Source organism: Gracilinanus agilis, chromosome 1, assembly GCF_016433145.1.
Source record: "Gracilinanus agilis isolate LMUSP501 chromosome 1, AgileGrace, whole genome shotgun sequence".
Taxonomy (NCBI): Eukaryota; Metazoa; Chordata; class Mammalia; order Didelphimorphia; family Didelphidae; genus Gracilinanus; species Gracilinanus agilis.
The window spans coordinates 293671164-293690535 of record NC_058130.1 but is presented as its reverse complement, the minus strand read 5'-3'; the positions used below and the strand labels follow the sequence as shown (position 1 = coordinate 293690535).

General features: G+C 34.9%; 1 protein-coding gene across 1 annotated transcript in view; it reads left to right on the top strand.

Annotated features, from left to right (window-relative positions):
- Positions 1-19372, top strand: part of MAN2A1 (mannosidase alpha class 2A member 1) — a 220328-nt gene that overhangs the window by 29566 nt on the left and 171390 nt on the right. Inside the window, 2 exon segments of the mRNA XM_044662477.1 lie at positions 2173-2433; positions 5374-5518. Coding sequence (XP_044518412.1) covers positions 2173-2433; positions 5374-5518 — 406 coding nt within the window.

Here is a 19372-nt window from a genome sequence, read left to right as displayed (position 1 = left end):
TTATTATTATTATTATTATTATTATTATTATTATTATTATTTATTTTTTTTTTTTTTGCTATATCTGGGGACCTTTGGCCTCAAGTTTCTTCCAGTGTTGCATAATCAGTGTGGCCACTGTTCCTCTGGTTCATACCCCCTGATAAATTCTCAGGGCCCCAGCATAGTTGCCAATTATCCCTCTCCTTATGACACTTCAGGTGGCTGCAAATGTCAGGTCAGCCTTCTTCCCTGGAACCAAAACCAGGGACTCTGATTTCCTGTGAGTGGCCACAGTTCCAGCCTCCCACAGGCATGTGCTTACTCATCCTTGCCCACAATCACAGATGGCTATTGGGCTTATAAGGGCTCTGAGTTGTGTGTACAAGCCATTAGGGGATCTCCACAATCCCCTATTGATCTGTCACCTAATCCCAAAAGCTCATGAAAGAGCTGAGCAAACACAGTTTTCCCCAAAAGGTTTTTGATATTTGTTGACTTGTTTATCTTGCACTTCAATCAAACACCACTCCTAGTGGTCAGATCTTTCTTAAAGACTTTTGTAGTTGTTTTAGGAGGTACAATTGCTTTACCTTCACTTTTAATTATTTTTGTCACTTAGAGGCATTAACTTATTTGTTGGGGAATTTGGGAGAACCAGTAATTTTCTTCCTTATTCTGCCATTTTCCTGCAGCCCTTCTCTTCTGACTGCCTCCTTAGCGTTATTATTTTTTTAATCAATAGTTGAGAATTGTTTGGCCTTTTCCCATATTTATTCTAGTGTTAATTATCTTGTTTTATTTTTGGCTGAAATGATCTTCGAAACTCTTAGCTTCACCTTACCAACATCCACAGAAAAACTTCTTTGTCATTGGAAGAGCTACAATTGTATGTTTTCCTAGAGTAAGAGCCATCTTGAAAATCATAGAATAAAACACATTCAAGGAAAGTAATGAAACAGGGATGTGGTAAAAAAGTCTTAATACTCAACTGAGAAAGAACTGACTTACGTTGAAATGAGTTCAGTTTCATCTAGTTGAGATAAAACATTTTATTTCAGCCCCAGTGTTAGTAGTACACATTCATTGCTTGTCCCAAGTAACTCTTACACTCCTGTAATTTGCTTAGCTCATCATTGTAAAGATGTCAAAACACATATATTAAATAGCATTGGGATGTAGATTTCTCCTTCCCCCAATAGATACAGATTACAGATGACCTTTTCCTGTCTTTTTCAGGGTAAATGAGGTACACTGTCCTATCAGTTTCTGGTTTCCATTTTCTTTGGAGTTTGCTGTTCCTATCACTTATAATATTAATGACTGCCTTTACTTTTCTCTGTTTTTCTCATAATCGAGATTATTACTTTTTTCTTATCAAGTATTCTAAATGAATTATTGAATTATTATCATATCATTTCAACTAGACTAATTTTTTATAATAGGTGATATGGAATGGGAAGAGGAACAAATAAAAATGTATCCTGGGTTTGAGCTGCCTTGGAAATCTTCAGTATCTTCTTTGCTTTTTACTGTATAAGCCAAGTCTTATGCTTCCTAATGTTCTCCTTAAAATATGCCAATGACAGTATTAAAATATCAAACCAAATATAAATTATTTGGATGGCCAAATGATTTGCATTTATATACACTACTATTGCTTTTATTTACCTGGGTAGTAATACTGTAGTACAGAACTTTGTGGTTGATAGTTGACCTTGTTCAGGGATGTCAAGTGGCAATATTTGCTATCTTAACAGTCTCAATTTTTGTGTTCTTTATAATTGTAGAAGCATTTGCTTTTAATTTTTACCTTTTTATGTTTGTTTTTAGTAATTCATTCCAAAAAAGTCTTTTGTAGGACTCCAGACTATGAAAGATTAAGTTAATATACAATGTGTTAAGGCACTTTGGGGATTTCCTAATAATTAAATCTTGAATGCTTGAGGCCTTTTGCTGTGTGCTATAATTATCATTAAAAGTGATTCCAGCTGTAGTAATTATTTTGTACTGTGATCTGGTGTGCATAAACTTTTTTTTTTGTCTTACTGCCAGCTGTTTTCCAAATTTCTTCTATTATTAAATGGCTGTGGAATTAGGTGTATGACTTCTGATTTGATCAGACATTTAAGGAAAAAAAAACCTTGCATATTTAAATAGAAGAATAATAGTTCTTTTGTACTTTTATTGCAGGCCCAGCTTTCAATATTGCAAGAAAAAATTGACCATTTAGAGCGTTTGCTGGCAGAAAATAATGAAATCATTTCAAATATTAGAGATTCTGTCATTAATTTGAGTGAATCTGTGAAGGATGATCAGAAAAACCCACAAAGTAATAATGTCAGTCAAGGATCCATCTCTAATCTTATGCCATCAAGTCTAATACCTTTTCCGAATAAACCTGAGGATTGTTCATTTGCTTCAGAAAGTGGAAATCAGAATTCAGATGTACAGGTAATACACATATGTATAAATAAACCTTATTGTATTCTTTCTTATTTTTTTTTGGAACTTCTTAGCTCTGCAGCTATTTGACTTTGGTCTCGTTTTTCTTCTTTTTACCCCTAAAATGATGTACTGTCTTATTTAAGGTTTGCTATTTTTTATTTTGGTTCAAATCATCATTCCAGATCTTTTAATTTTCTCCATATTCTTTACTGTTTAGTTATAATTTTTACTTTTTTGTTTTACCTTGGTTTTAATTGTGCAAAGATAGTTTTACTAATATTAGGATTTTCTTTTTTTTTGATAAGTAGAATAATAAAAAAATGAATGTGAAGATATAGTGAAATTATCTTAGGCCAATTAAAAAATTTCTCCATATGAACTACATGGTAGATTGTATTTAACTTGTGACTTGACAGGTCCAGTAAAAAAGTGAAAAGATTGTATTAGAAGCTTAGACTATATTTTAATACTAAAGCCCAAATTCCCCATGCTATATATTTTTATATAGTTAATCTTTTTGTTTTTCCAAAAATTTGTGTAGAAGGGTTAATTGAAAAGTTCAAGTCATGAGTTGTAGAGAAATAGAAAGAAATAGCAAAAGAAAGAGATAGAAACAGACAGAGAAACAGAATCAGGCAAAAACCATTTTCAAAGCTCTCAATCAGATGGGGAGGATTAGCCATAGGAGAGTTGTGATATATGCATTGGTGGGACTATAATTCACCAGTTAAATCACAAACCAACAATTGGTCAACAATCTGGGGAGTGGCACAAACTATTTTCAAAACTTCCAACCTAGATATTGTGAAAGATATTTAAAAAAAAGTTGAACTAAATTGTAGTTAGATTCTTATGTTGGTTTGTAATTTTATTATTGAGTTATATTTGCACCTTTGCAAATATTACAACCCTTCTATCCCTAATCATCCTTTGTGCGCCATCTTATTTGACCTTAAATTGACTATAGAAATCTAACAAATATACTGAATATGTTGCTTATGTTTTTTAAAGCATCTGAGTTACTATTGTGTTTTTTCATCTTTCCATTTTTGTCATTTTAGCTATATGATTGACCCACCTCTTTTTCTGCTTTTATTGTTCCTTAATCTCTTTTATACCACTACTTATATCAGTGATGGTGAACCTTTTAGAGACTGAGTGCCCAAACTGCACCCTTACCTCATGCCACATGTGAGCTGCCCCTTTACCCCAGACAGGGGAGGGAGGAAGCACTCCCATTGAGGGCTGCTGGGTAGAGGGGTGAATAATATGAGAAATGTTCTCAGGCTTGGTAGGGAGGGGGAGGAGCAGCTGCCTCTGGCACACTTGCCAAAGGTTTGCCAACACGTACTTGTACGAAAGTAATTTTTGTCAGATATTGCAGCCTCCTCATGCCCAATATGTACTTGACTTTTGAGTTATTTGTTCCTTTAATTCTTGTGAGATTATTATATTTATTCATTGTCTTTAAAGTGTTACTGGGAAAATACTGCTTTTAACACGAGGGCTTTTGAGGCAACAAGCAATTTAGGATCATTGAAAGCACTTTTAAATTCCCTAAAAAAAACTTTCTTACTCAATTCTGAGCCCAGTTCATTTATCTTTTCATAGCTTCTATATAAGATAGAGGTGTTGCAGAGTAAGTCATTGATCTTCCCATCCTGTTTCATGTCATAATTCTGAACAAATGTTTTTATCTACTTATAAAAAGTAAATGGCTAAATCAGTCTCTTGTATTATTATTATATGTAATCCTTTGTACAATGGAGGAGCTTTTCTAATGTTCATAGGATGCATTTAGTGCCATATGATCTGAAAATGGAAATAGTTGTACTCTGTATAGGGCTTAATCCATATGATGTTTAGTTTGACAGAGATTATATGTAAAATTAAATCAGAACTATTTTATTTTTTCTAGATTGCTGTTAGTTTACAGTGGGGTTTTATAAGAAAAATTCTATTACTTTCTGTTGCATGTCTCTTAACCTCTTGGCCTCAGTCTTCCCATGAATCAGGATATAGGACTTGACCTTGAAAGTTCCTTTGAAGTCTCAATATTTGATCTTAGGGTCAAAATGAAAACTTTTATTCTGTATTTAATAAACATCAAATAAAATTAAGTATCTGGGACTATAATTCACCAACAAAATCACAAATCAACAAAAGTATACAAGTACAATTTAATGTTCTTTTTAAAAACATCTTTTGTATTATCTAGATTAGGAATTTTGAAAATAGTCTGTACCTCTCCTACTTCAATTGCCAGCCCATTGTTGGTTTGTGATTTTATTGGTGAATTACATATTACAAATCTCTATATGAAACCATAAATATCTATTATATATGAAACTATAAGTATCTATTATCTTGGCTTACTTTTCTTTTAAAATCAGCATATTCCTTCAGTGACCTGCTTTTCTGTTTTTTAAAGGAAAACTTAAAATACAGTTTCAATGTATGCCAGTAGAGGTAACTTATTTAAAAATATTTATCTATGGAGATGAATATCTAGCTGCATAAAGATAAAATTTAAAACCTCAAAATATCTATTAATTTATCATTAGTAGTTGGTTTCATGAACTGTGTGCCTGAGAATATTAGTCAACAGTTGGCCAAACTTTGGTAATGAGCCTCTTTTCATATTAGGCTGGTCCTTGGTTAACAGATACATGTGATTCTTTGCAGGGCTGTCCTACTTTGGTATAGGACTCCTAGGCCTAGCTTTGAAGAATCTGGGGTCACAGTAAGGAACTAGGATGTTGGTATAGGCATTAAATTATTTATTTAATACTTGTTATATTTTAGAATATTTTACTATTTTAAAAATAAAAATAGGTAAATAATACTTTTGAATATCGATGATCACAATTGACTTTGGATGGATTATGTTTTTTACACAAAATGAAATTCACATTGAGCTGCTATTTTTTAATTTTTTTTTTTTAGATGTTGAATGTTTATAGTCTTCTTAAATTTAATAATCCAGATGGAGGAGTTTGGAAGCAAGGATTTGACATTACTTATGAAGATAGTGAATGGGACAGTGAGCCCCTTCAAGTATTTGTTGTACCTCATTCACATAATGACCCAGGTAAAACTTTCACTTTAAAAATGTAATAAGATTTTCTTATTTCCAGGTGTTGAAACTTTTAAAAATATAGATATTTTGAATGAAAAAATCTGTGTGGTATGCCTTTTTGTACTGAAATTCTCAAATACTCATTCTTAAGTATTTCAGTTTGAATGAGAAAATATTAAAATGAAGCTATGAGATGAATAAATTGCTTATTTAAATAGGTGACAGATTTAAATGCTATTTTAATTTAAAAATTTTTAATTTTATTCAATAATAATATTTGATAAAAATGTACTCAATATCTCATCAGTGTAGATTTTCCTAACAATATAGATCACACTACATCTATTCCTTCCCTATAGTATATGACAGTGATGGAGAACCTTTTAGAGACCATGTGCCATTCCATGCCCTCTCCCCAAGACCTTGTGCTGTGTGCTCCACTCCCCTGATGAAATGCTGCATGCTCTGCCCCTTTCTCCTTACCCCACACAGGGGAGGGAGAATGTGCTCCCATTAGGATGCTGGGCAGAGGGGTGGATGATGTGAAAAAGTGTTGTCAGGTGCAGTGGAGAGGGAGAGAGCAGCTTCACCTCAGTCTCTCTACCTTTCTAGTAACAAACTTTGCTGGAGGATGGCATATGTGCTCACAGAGAACTTGCCCTTATTTGGCAAACGTGCCATAGGTTGGCCAACACAAGTCTATGACTTGTCTGCTTACTCTAAATTTGGTGATCCCATTCATTGTGCTTAGGAGCCTTCCAGCCTTCCATGTTTTATTTTTAAATGATGAGTGTAGTAATGAAACACAAAGAATGTCTGCCTCTTAACCCCTCACTTTTATCAATGTACTAGCCTACATTTCTTTGAAGGCTAATTTTATTCTTATCCTTATTTGGTGTTTTCTTATTTGTAAGCATGTTTACGTTCACTGCGTACCCCTCCAATGATTGCTTGTATCTTAATTCTTTGAATGTTATTTCATGATTTGCTGCTATATAGCACTGGCAGAATATTAGTATTAAAAATTAGGTTTTGTGTCAGGGAGAAGTTTGGAATAATTAAAAATAATTTATAATTTTGTGCCTGCTCAAATTAGATCTAGTTCAGTGTCCATTTGCACTGGATGTTCAAGAGATAGGATGTGTGTGTTTGTGTATGAGTGCACTTATATACATGAGGTCTCTGTGTGTGTTGTAAGAAGGGAAATTTTATATATATATATATATATATATATATAAGGTGTGGTCGCCAGAAATCAATTAGATCTAGAATGATTCCATAATTAAAATAGACCCAAGTCAGGATGGCTTTTATGAAAGTTTATTTACAATTAGGAAGGTTGAAGGTAGGGAAAGAGAGAGAGAAAAACTCTGGTCTGGACCAGCAGAGGTCTGGACCGGGCGAGAGTTAAAAGATCAATTAAACCAGGCCTTAGCAATTAGAGAGGCAAAGAAGCCTCCTTGAGGTAGAGACTCTAGAAACGCCAAGGTAGGGGAAAGGAAGTCAGTCTAACTTACCCACGTGACAATTCAGAGGGGAAGCCGCCTGAGGTCTTAGCAGAGATCCTTCAGCACCAAGTTCAAAGCCCGAACTGCCTCAATAGGAAGTTACCATCATATTTGAAAGATAGCATCTTTTGTCACTTCCTGGACCCACCTCTAATTCAAGTGGACAAATGGCAGCCTCAACACTGTTTTGGAGTGCCCAAAGGGCAGTCCCTTGTCCTTGATTTGTTACTTATTGTCACATGTGGGTAACTCATCTCCCTTCCCCACTAAGGGAGGTGGGGATGACATCTCTGGTGGATAGAGTTTTAACTATGAATGGGGGGGGGGGTGTATGAGCTAATTCCATTTACACTGTGTGTGTGTGTGTGTGTGTGTGTGTACATAATGGGTGCTAAATAAATATTTATTGCCTGTATATAAACATACATAAAACTGAGTTGAAAGTTCATGAATACAGATGGAGGAGTTCATTAGATTGTCCATTTACTTCCCTGTCCTAATCTGGACAAATGCCATTCTTCATTTATCTATTTGGTTTTTCCTGTGCAGATGGCTAAGCTGAACTCTTTTGAGGGATATAAATCCTCTTTCGGGTAGCTCTGGAATGTTCTGGGGCTTGATGTAATGAGGACATCATCATCCACAAAGAGTATCTAGAGGGCCGTACTATTTATAGGAAATCATTTTTCAACTTAGAAATTGTTCTGGATCTCCTCTAGGACAGTGGTAATAGTTTTGGTGAGCATACTTCTCCCTATTATATTAATATCAAGCATTGCTTGATATTAATGGTCTGAGGATCATTGAACAAATTTATCTGTTATCTTTTAAAGAATCTTACATAATTTTGACAATTTGGTAGAAGTGTCTTTTTTCATATCATTTTGCTCCAACATATTATTGTAATGCCTTTTAAAACAATATAGTAAACTCATAAATAAAAGAATGTGAAATATTTTGTAATCTTCATCTTTCAAATAGTTATGAAGCTGTAAAAATGTGATCTTTTATGGAAGAGAATTCTTCCATTCAGGTATAAAATTGATAATCTTAAATCACAGATCAAAAGGCTACAGTAAATTCTTCTGTCTTTTTCTAGTCTACTTTTCTTGCTTATTGTACATTCCTCCTAGTTTGTCTACCTGGGTTGAGTTTCTCCCCTTTGCAGTTCATTCTTATAGGTATCAGAGTGATAGTCCTAAAATATAGGTCTTACCATGTCACTTCCATTTTCAGTATCCTCCAGGAGCTTTTTATTACCTCTAGAATCAATTCAGACTCTGCTGTTTGACATTTAAAACCCTTCATATGCTGTTTTTTAACTTAGCTTTTATAGCCTTTGACATGTTACAAGCCACTCCCCACTCTCCAAGCACACATACACACAAACTATACTGGCCTTCTGTGCCTTTACATAGACTTAAATTTTCTTGTCACCATTTAGATTTCCTGGTTTTCTTCAAAGTTCAAGTATCATCTTATATAAGATATCTTTACTGATCCTCCAATTCCCTCATTGCCTCATTGGTAAAGTTATTTCATATTCATTTTTTATGCAAATTTTCTCTATAGATAAAATATAAGCTTTTTAAGGGCAGAAACTTTTTCTCTTTTGCTTTTATATACTTAGCAAAAGTACTTATTGCCCAATAAGCAAAACCAAAAGCCAAGCAGAGTTCTAGTTAGTCCTTCCTCTATGTTCAAGCCTCAGGGACAAACTGACTCCTCTCAGAATTCTAAGGCTTCTAACTGCCAGAAGTTTTCAGTTGGCCCCCTGCAAGAGCAAAAGCCTCTCTTGCATCTTTTGCATTACAGTGTGTAGCTCTGATCTCAGGGATGGAGCAGGATTTTAGTTCCATCCTATAGTCCATGGTGAAGCCTGTCTGAATCCCAGGAGGGACCTATAGTCTTGTCACTCTGAACCAACAGAGCTTTCTAGCTAATTTGTAGTCTCTGAATCTAGCCAACAGTCTGTTCCAGTGGGCAAGCCCGCAGGTGTTTTGCTCAGACCCAAACCTGAGTCACAGACTTGTAGAGCTCAGACCAGGAAGGCAGTGATAGAATAGAACAAATAAATGCTAATGACTGTATGAGACAACAAGAAATAGTAAAAGAAAATCAAGACTGAAATATAGAAAATGTAGAGTATCTCTTAGCAAAAACAATTGACCTGGAAAACAGACCGCAGAGAGAAATTTTAAAGATCTACCTGACTTTGTGGCACTACCCAAGGATTATACCTAAAAAATTATACCAGGCATCATATTTCAAAGAAATCTTAAAATTGCTTAGATCTCTTAAAAATGTGTTGCTAAGTCCTGTCAATTCTACCCTTTGTGACAGCTTTTGTATATGCCTACTTTTCTTCTCTCACACTGTCAACAACATTGTATAAGCCACCAAGACTATTGTACTCACCTTAAAAAGTTTTTTTTTTTTTAAACCTTATCTTCTGTTTTAGAATCCATACTAAGTATTGGTTCTAAGGCAGAAGAGTGGTATAAGGGATAGGCACTTGCTACCTGACCTGCCCATGGTTACACAGTTAGGAAGTATCTGAGGCCGGATTTGAATCTATGACCTTTTTTACAACCCTGGCTATCCACTTAACTGCCTGCTAGCCTTTTGATTGGTTTCTCTGTTTAAAGTTTCTCCCCATTCTATTCTCTCTTCTACTTAGCTATCAAAATGATCTTCCTAAACTGTGTGTCTGACCTTGCCACCACCCTATAAAGTAAACTCCATTGCAGGATCAAATATAAGATATCCTGGCATTTAAAGCTCTCTATAACTCTGCTCCATCTTATCTTTGCAGTCTTCTTATATCTTACTACCTATCATCCTTCTCTCAAAGGCTATTCTGCAGCCCATTAATAATGACCTCTTTTCTTTTTCTTGTACATTATGCTCCAAATATCCATTCTGGGTTCAGTGATTTTCTCATACCTGGAAATTCTCTCCCTCCCTCTTGACTTTTCTGACTTCCAACAAGTCCCAGCTAAAGTCCTATCTTCTATTCTTTTTCTATTCTCTATATTAGTGCTTGGATATATCTTGTTTGTATAAATAGTTGTCTCCATGTTGTCTCTCACATTACATTGTGTGCGTTTTGAGAGCAAGAACTTTCTTTTTTTTCTAGAAGTTTAGGTAGTATCTGGCAGTTAAATAAAGTTAAAGTAGGCAGTTAAATGCTTGTTTACTTATTGATTTTGTTGCTGCTGACCTAGATCTTGGATCTGGCTACATGTGTCTGTGGTCTTACTGAGAGATTGCTGCCTCACCAGTATCCAGAGTTCTTTTTTTCTGTGGACTTCTGACTGACTTTCTAGGCATTTCTTTGTGGAAGTACTCACTTACTATAAGTTTCTTATGATATTTTATGGTCATAATTTGTCCTGTTGCTATTTTTTTCTCCTGTAGTAGGTATAGGGGACTCGATCTGCCTTGTAAAGGTGGGGCAACAGGGATGTTAATTATTATAGCCATCTTGGCCAGATACACCATTGATTACTTAATTGCCCATCTAATTGCCTTCTCTCAAAATGCTCATTTTTGTCGTGGCCTCTTTGTAGAAGTTGACATAATTGATCATCTCCTGGATTTTTCTCTCTTCTCTTGTTTTTATGACACTGCTTTCTCCTGTGATCCATGTACTACTGTCCAACTGTTCTCATTCTACTTTGATGAATTTTTATCCAAGTCATATCCATTAAGTTATAACACTAACCATTGGTGTCCCTTGTGGTTCTGTCCTTTACTCTCTTCTATCTATATTTTATCTTGCTTGGTGATCTTACAAAGTCTTATGAATTCATTTTACAGTGGTACAGATAATACATTCCTTAACTTCTCTTCCGAGTTCTAGCCATGTGTTATCAACTGCTTTTTGGACATATTGAACTGAATTCCCAAACAATTATCAAGCTAAATATATGCAAAATAGAACTTAAAATTGTTTTCTCTAATCCCTCCCATTTTCTGAACTTTTTTTTAAGACAACTAGGTGGTACAGTGGATGGATCTGGAGTTAGGAAGACCTGTGTTCAAATTGAGCCTTACATACTTACCAACTTTACTATTTTTCAGTAAAGTGAGGATAATGTTTATTATTTTTTCAGTTATGTCTGATTTTTCATGACCTCTATTGTAATTTTTATTATGTCATTTCAGACTCTGTTGTAAGGATAAAATGAAAATAAGTGTGAAGTGCTATAATTTTTTTTATTTCTTCTGTTTGATGAGAAAGGCATCACCATTTTCATAGTGAACTAGCCTTAAAACATTAGTGTCATTCTCTGCTCCTCACCCTCATTTTCCTCAACTATCTCGTTGTTTCCTCCTTCACAATATCCCTTGTTCTTATATACTTCTCTTCTCTCATATAGCCACAGTCCTCTGCTCCTCACCCTCATTTTCCTCAATTATCTTGTTGTTTCCACCTTCACAATATCCCTTGTTCTTTCATACTTTTCTTCTCTCATATAGTCACAGTCCTACTTTAGTCTCTCTTCATTCCAGTTCATCCTCACCTCAGCTGCCAAAATGATTTTTCTGTATGAAATTTGTGCCCCAGGGTAGAATAATATAGAATATGGTAAAATAATTTTGGGAGGCTATTGCTAATGCTTTATTAGCATTAGGGAAATTGTTTACTTACAATGGCAGAAAGGAAAAAAAAGCCCTGATACTTAGTAAGTAAGGTGAAGTTAAAAAAAAAGTAATACATAATTTATAGCATAATCACTCATTTAGTTCTTTTCACAAAATAATGCCTTTTGGGTTCTTTTTATTTATTTTATTTTTTATTTTATTTTTAAACCCTTAACTTCTATGTATTGTCTCCTAGGTGGAAGAGTGGTAAGGGTGTGCAATGGGGGTCAAGTGACTTGCCCAGGGTCACACAGCTGGGAAGTATCTGAGGCCAGATTTGAGCCTAGGACCTCCCATCTCTAGGCCTAACTCTCAATCCACTGAGCTACCCAGCTGCCCCTTTTGGGTTCTTTTTAATGTAGAATTGAAGTTTTATGCAAATTTATTTTTAAAAGCCTATTCAGAGTCAAAGATTTTTGGATTATACTATGGTTTATGGTTAGTAAGAGAATTTATACATTAGTCTATATAAAAAAAGTGAGGCTATTCATTTTAGTAAAGGGCTAGTTTCATAGTTTGACTTTAATTAAAAAATCTTTCACAAATATACACATATATGTATTTACACATATTTGTGTGTATGTGTATATATTTAAAACCTTTACCTTCTGTATTAGAAGTGACACTAAGTATACATTCCAAGGCAGAAGAGCAATAAAGGCTAAAGAATTTGGAGTAAGTGATTTGCCCAGTCACATAGCTAGGAAGTATCTAAGTCCAGGTTTGAAGGCAGGACCTTCTATTTCCAGGCCTGACTCTCTAACCATTGAATCACTTCACTGCTCCTGTTTGATACATATTTGAAATGTGTTGGTACAATATAGTAAAATATGTTTGAAATGTTTTGTTTTTGAGAGTAAATATGCTCAGAGAGAAAATAAAATGAATTATTCATTGTTGAGAATTTTCACAAACCATTCTCTGAATAGGACACAATTAACAACAACAATATATATATATAGCCTAGCTAAATTAAGCATCTATGTTTTGAAGAGATTGTACATATATCAGATAAAAATTTTAAAAAATATATTTTTCCATTAGTTGCTTTGTGTTCTTTCTGTATTCACTTTGTATTACCTGATTTTGATCTCATTTTTAATCAAATTATACAAAATTAATTGTATTCTTATTTTAATTTATATTTCTGTTGCTTTGTTCTTATTAAGGAACTTAATGATAAAATAATTTAGAGATCAGGTTTGATGTGTGCTAAAAATTTGAGTTTTGTGAGTAACAGTAATAATGATAGTAGTAATTTTTAAAAAGTTAATGGAAACTTAATGGGATAACAATACTGAACCAAATAGTATAAAACAAAAATTGTAATAAATTAACTGTATAATTTAGAAAAATCTTGCTTTAATAATAGACCCATTTTTATTGATTTATAATGGTTATTTGGACATGAGACGGATATTTTAGTGTCTCAGCAATCTGGACAATAAGTTATTTGGCTAAAGTGAATGGATAAGGAAAAAGCCAGGAAAGGGAGTCAGCCTTTTTCACTCACCCACGTGGGAGATCTAAGGGAAAATCCAAGAGTAGTCTGAGGTTCCATGCTGGAGCTCCTTCAAGGTCAAGTTTGAAAGGCAAACGAGCTGGTCACGGGAAGTTCCTGTCACTTTTAAAGACCCTTCCTTATTATCACTTCCTGTGCCTTCCTTCCACTTTACATGGACCAATTGCAGCTTTAGCTTTGCTCAGGACTGCCCAGGGAGCAGTCAGTCAATTATGATTTTTCACTTACTATTGCACATGTGGGTCACAGACCTCCCCATACTTAAAGATAAGTTGGGTGTATATGCTTCTGGTGATTAAATCTAAAAAATGGGCAGGGGAGAGTTAATCCCTTCTTCATGCTTAGAGGGTACAGTGACAAACTGCATAGGATGATATGTCAAAAATATATATTAAGGGGGCAGCTGGGTAGCTCAGTGGATTGAGAGCCAGGCCTAGAGACAGGAGGTCCTAGGTTCAAATCCGGCCTCAGACACTTCCCAGCTGTGTGACCCTGGGCAAGTCACTTGACCTCCATTGCCTACCCTTACCAATCTTCCACCTATAAGTCAATACACAGAAGTTAAGGGTTTAAAATTAAAAAACATATATATATATATTAAAAACTAGGGGTAAAAAAATAGGACAATAAAGAAATGGGAAAAGAGATAAAATGGGGTAAATTTATATTTCATAAAGAGATGCATAGTGAGAGTGGGGTGGGGAGAAGACCAATACAATGGAAGGTTGAAAGAGGTTGGAGACAGGTAATTCTTACATGCTTTGAATTTGACTCAGAGAGGGAAGAACAATCAGATCCATTGGGGGCAGAGAATGGTATCGTGCCCTATAGAGAAGTAGAAGGGTAATAAACAGGCTGGTGGAGAGGGGAGCAATATAAGTGAGGGAGAGGTTGGGGGTCACTTAAAAGGCACTATAGTAAAAAGGGAATAAATAAGAGGGGAGGGTGTGGGAAAGGGAGTAACATTAGGAAATGGAAAGGGAGGAGACTGACTAAAAGCAAAAAGTTGAAGGGGAGGGGAGGGTAAAAGGGATAAGAGAAAAGGCAGAATCTAAGGAAGTCAAAATGGTGGGGAATACACACACTAATCATGACTGTGAATGTGAATGGGATGAACTCACCAATAAAAAGGAAGTAGATAGCAGAATGGATTAAAAACCAGAATTCTACCATGTGTTGTCTACAAGAAACACACTTGAGGCAAGTAGACATACACAGGTAAAGGTAAGAGGGTGGAACAGAATTTATTGGACTGCAGCTGAGACAAAGAAGGCAGGAGTAGCAATTATGATCTCAGACAAAGCTAAAGCAAGAATAGGTCTCATTAAAAGAGGTAAGGAAGGTAATTACATCTTGATGAAAGACATTATAAATAATGAAGAAATATATTCAATATATATGCACCAAATGGTACAGTATTCAGATTTCTAAAGGAGAAACTAAAGGAAGTTAAGGAGGAAATAGATAGTAAAACCATACTAGTAGGGGACCTCAATATTCCTCTTTCAGAACTAGATGAATCAAACCAAAAAATAAATAAGACAGAAGTAAGGGAAGTGAATGAAATGTTAGAAAAATTAGAGCTAATAGATATCTGGAGAAAAATAAATAGGGATAAAAAGAAATATACTTTCTTTTCAGCAGAACATGGCACATGTACAAAGATCGACCATGTACTAGGGCATAGAAACATTGCAAACAAATGTAGGAAAGCAGATAAATGTAATTTTTTCAGATCGTAATGCAATAAAAATCATAATCAGGGTTTGTGGAAAAGCAGATTTAAAATTAATTGGAAGTAAGTAATCTAATTCTTCAAAACTGGTGGGTCTCAGAACAAATCAAAGAAATAATTACTGATTTCATTGAAGAGAATGACAATGAGAAAACAACATATATCAACAAATCGGAGAAGGAAGACACCAATGAATTGGGTATGCAACTTGAAAAACTAGAAAGAGAACAAATTAAAAATCCCCAGATAGAAACTAAGAGAAATGAATAAAATTGAAAGTAAAAGAACTATTGAACTAATAAATAAGACTAGGATCTGTTACTTCGAAAAAACAAATGAAAGAGATAAGATCTAATAAAAGGAAAGAAGAAATTCAAATTAACAGTATCAGAGATGAAAGGGAGACTTCACCTCTATTGAAGAAGAAATTATAGTAATTATTAAGAACTATTTGCCCAATTACATGGCAATAAATAGGACAATTTAGGTGAAATGGGTGAATATTTACAAAAATATAAATAGCCTAGATTAACAAAAGAGGAAATAGAATACTTAATCCCATTTAAGAAAAAAGAAATTGAACAAGCCATCAAGGAACTCCCTAAGAAAAAATCTCGAGGACCAGATGGATTCACAAGCGAATTCTATTAAACATTTAAAGAACAATGAATCCCAGTACTATACAAATGATTTGACAAAATAAGCATACAAGGAGTTTTACCAAATTCCTTTTATGACACAAATGTAGTATTGATTCCAAAGCCAGATAGACCAAAAACAGAGAGAGAAATCTATAGACCAATCTCCTTAATGAACATAGATGCAAATATCTTAAATAGCAAGGATTTTTCACTATGACCAGGTGGGATTTATGCCAGGAATGCAAAGATGGTTTAATATTAGGAAAACCATCCACATAATTGACCATATCAACAATCAAACCAACAGAAATCACATGATTATCTCAAAAGATGGAGAAAAAGCCTTTGATAAAGAATAACACTCATTCTTATTGAAAACCCTATAAAGTATAGGGATAAATGGACCTTAATAAACAGTATATATTTAAAACCATCAGCGAGTATCATCTGCAATAGGGACAAGTTAGAAGCCTTCCCAATAATACCAGGAGTAAAGAAAGGATGCCCATTATCACCTCTATTATTTAATATTGTACCAGAAACACTAGTAGTAGCAATTGGAGAATAAAAAGAAATTGAAGGGATTAAAGTAGGCAATGAGGAGACAGCTATTGCTCTTAACAGATGATACGATGGCCTACTTCTGACGAATATAATGATTAGGATACAATACAATGAAACTTTGAAAGAGTTACCTTAGAAACAGACTGACAGGTGAGCATTTCCTTTTCTTTGGCCCCCTCTTTAAAAAGTTTGCCCTTCACTGCCCTGGACAATATGAAATATTTATGAATCTATTTGCCAAGACAAACACAGGAATTATATGAACATAACTATAAAATCCTTTCCACACAATTAAAACTAGATCTAAATAACTGGAAAAACAATTTTTCATGAGTAGAATAAGCCAGTATGATAAAAAATGACAATCCTACCCAATTAATTTACTTATTCAGTGCCATACCTATCAAAATACCAAGAAACTTTTTTATTGAATTATAAAAATTTTTTACGTAGTTCATCTGGAAGAACAAAAGATCAAGAATATCGAGGGAAATAATGAAAAAAAAATGTGAGGGATAGGGACTTAGCATTACCAGATCTTAAACTGTACTATAAAGCACTGATCATCAATACAATATGATACTAGTTAAGAGATAGAAGGGAGGATCAGTGGAATAGATTTGGGGTAAAAGTCCTCAGCAAGGTAGTATATGATAAGTCCGAAGATTAGGGACAAGAACTCACTATTTGACAAAAACTGCTGGGAAAATTGGAAAATGGTTCAGGATGGAGTAGGTTTAGATCAACATTTCACACTCTATACTAAGATAAATTCTGAATGGTTAAATGACTTAAATGTAAAGAAAGAAATTATAAGCAAATTAGGTAAACATAGAATAGTATACCTGTCAGATCTATGGGAAAGGAATGAATTTAAGAACAAGCAAGAGATAGAGAATATTACAAAGTATAAAATGAATAATTTTGATTACATTAAATTAAAAAGGTTTTGTACTAACAAAACCAATGTAACCAAAACTAGAATGAAAGCAACAAACTGGGAAAAAATCTTTATAACAGAAATCTCTGACAAAGGTCTAATTTCTCAAATCTTCAATGAGCTAATTTAAGTGTACAAAAAAATCAATTCATTCCCCAGTTGGGAATGGGGAATGGGCAAGGGACATGAATAGGTAGTTTTCAGATAAAGAAATCAAAACTATCAATAAGCACATGAGAAAGTGCTCTAAATCTCTCATAATTATAAAAATGCAAATCAAAACAACTCTGAGGTATCACCTCACATCTAGCAGATTGGCTAGTAAGACAGCAAAGGAAAGTTATAAATGTTGGAGAGGATGTGGCAAAATTGGGACTAATGCATTGTTGTTGGAGTTGTGAATTGATCCCACCATTCTGGAAGGCAATATGGAACTATGCCCAAGGGGTTTTAAGAGACTGTCTGCCCTTTGATCTATCCATAACACTGCTGTGTTTGTACCCCAAACAGATAATAGGGAGAAATATGTGTACAGTAATATTCATAGCTGTGCTCTTTGTGGTGGCAAAAAAAACCAACTGGAAAATGGGGGACAGTGTCCATCTATTGGGGAATGGCTGAGTAAATTGTGGTATCTGATGGCAATGGAGTACTGTTGTGCTGAAAGGAAAAATGAACTGGAGGAATTCCATGTGAACTGGAATGACCTCCAGGAACTGTTACAGAGTGAAAGGAGCAGAACCAGGAGAACATTGTACACTGTGGTACAATAAAATGCAATGGACTTCTTTACTAGCAGCAATGAAATGATTAAGGATAATTCTGAGGGACTTATGAGAAAGAATGCTATCTACATCCAGAGAAAGAACTGTCGGAGTAGAAACAGAAAAGAAAATCATATGATTGATCACATGGTTCGAAGGGGATATGATTGGGGATGTTGACTTTAAATTATCACTATTGCAAATATTAATAATATGAAAATAGGTTTTGAACAATGATACACTTAAAACCCAGTGGAATTGCTCATTGGCTCTGGTAGTAGGGATGGAATAGGGGAGGGAAAGAACATGAATCATGTAACCATGGAAAAATATTGTAAATTAATTAATTAAATGAAAAGTGAAAAAATATGCTGGCCTGTACCTGTTGTGATTGCTCCTTTTGAGACACCAATCTTGGACTTTCAAGATAGTTTTTTGGAAGCACTTAAAAAATTAACCCCAATTGATAAATGGGCAAGAGACATGAATAGGCAATTTTCAGGTAAAGAAATCAAAAGTATCAATAAGTACATGAGAAAGTGTTCCAAATCTCTAATAATTAGAGAAATGCAAATCAAAACAACTCTGAGGTATCACCTCACACCTAGCAGATTGGCTAAAATGAAAGAAGGGGAGAGTAATGAATGTTGGAGGGGATGTGGCAAAATTGGGACATTAATGCATTGCTGGTGGAGTTGTGAACTGATCCAGCCATTCTGGCTGGCAATTTGGAATCATGCTCAAAGGGCTATAAAAGAATGCCTGCCCTTTGATCCAGCCATACCATTGCTGGGTTTTTACCCCAAAGAGATCATAGATAAACAGACTTGTACGAAAATATTTATAGCTGCGCTTTTTGTGGTGGCAACAAACTGGAAAAGGAGGGTATGCCCTTCAATTGGGGAATGGCTGAACAAATTGTGGTATATGCTGGTGATGGAATACTATTGTGCTCAAAGGAATAATAAACTGGAGGAATTCCATGTGAACAGGAAAGACCTCCAGGAATTGATGCAGAGTGAAAGGAGCAGAGCCAGAAGAACATTGTACACAGAGACTGATATACTGTGGTAAAATCGAATGTAATGGGCTTCTGTACCAGCAACAATGCAATGACCCAGGACAGCTCTGAGGGATTTATGGTAAAGATGCTACCCACATTCAGAGGAAGGACTGCAGGAGAGGAAACATATAAGAAAAGCAACTGCTTGAACGTATGGGTTGGGGTGGACATGATTGGGGATGTGGACTCGAAATTACCACACCAATGCAACCACCAACAATTTGGAAATAGGTCTCGATCAAGGACACATGACAAAACCAGTGGAAATGTGCGTCGGCCATGGGTGGGGGGAGTGCGGAGGGTGAAGGGGAAAGTAGGAGCATGAATTATGTAACCATGTTAAAAATGATTATTAATAAATGTTAAAAAAAAAATTGATACGGGGACAAAGTCACAAACTACCCTATATTGAGATGGTTCAGTAGAATGAGTGGGAGATTTGGAGCCAGGGAGCCCAAATCTGACTACTTACTACCCGC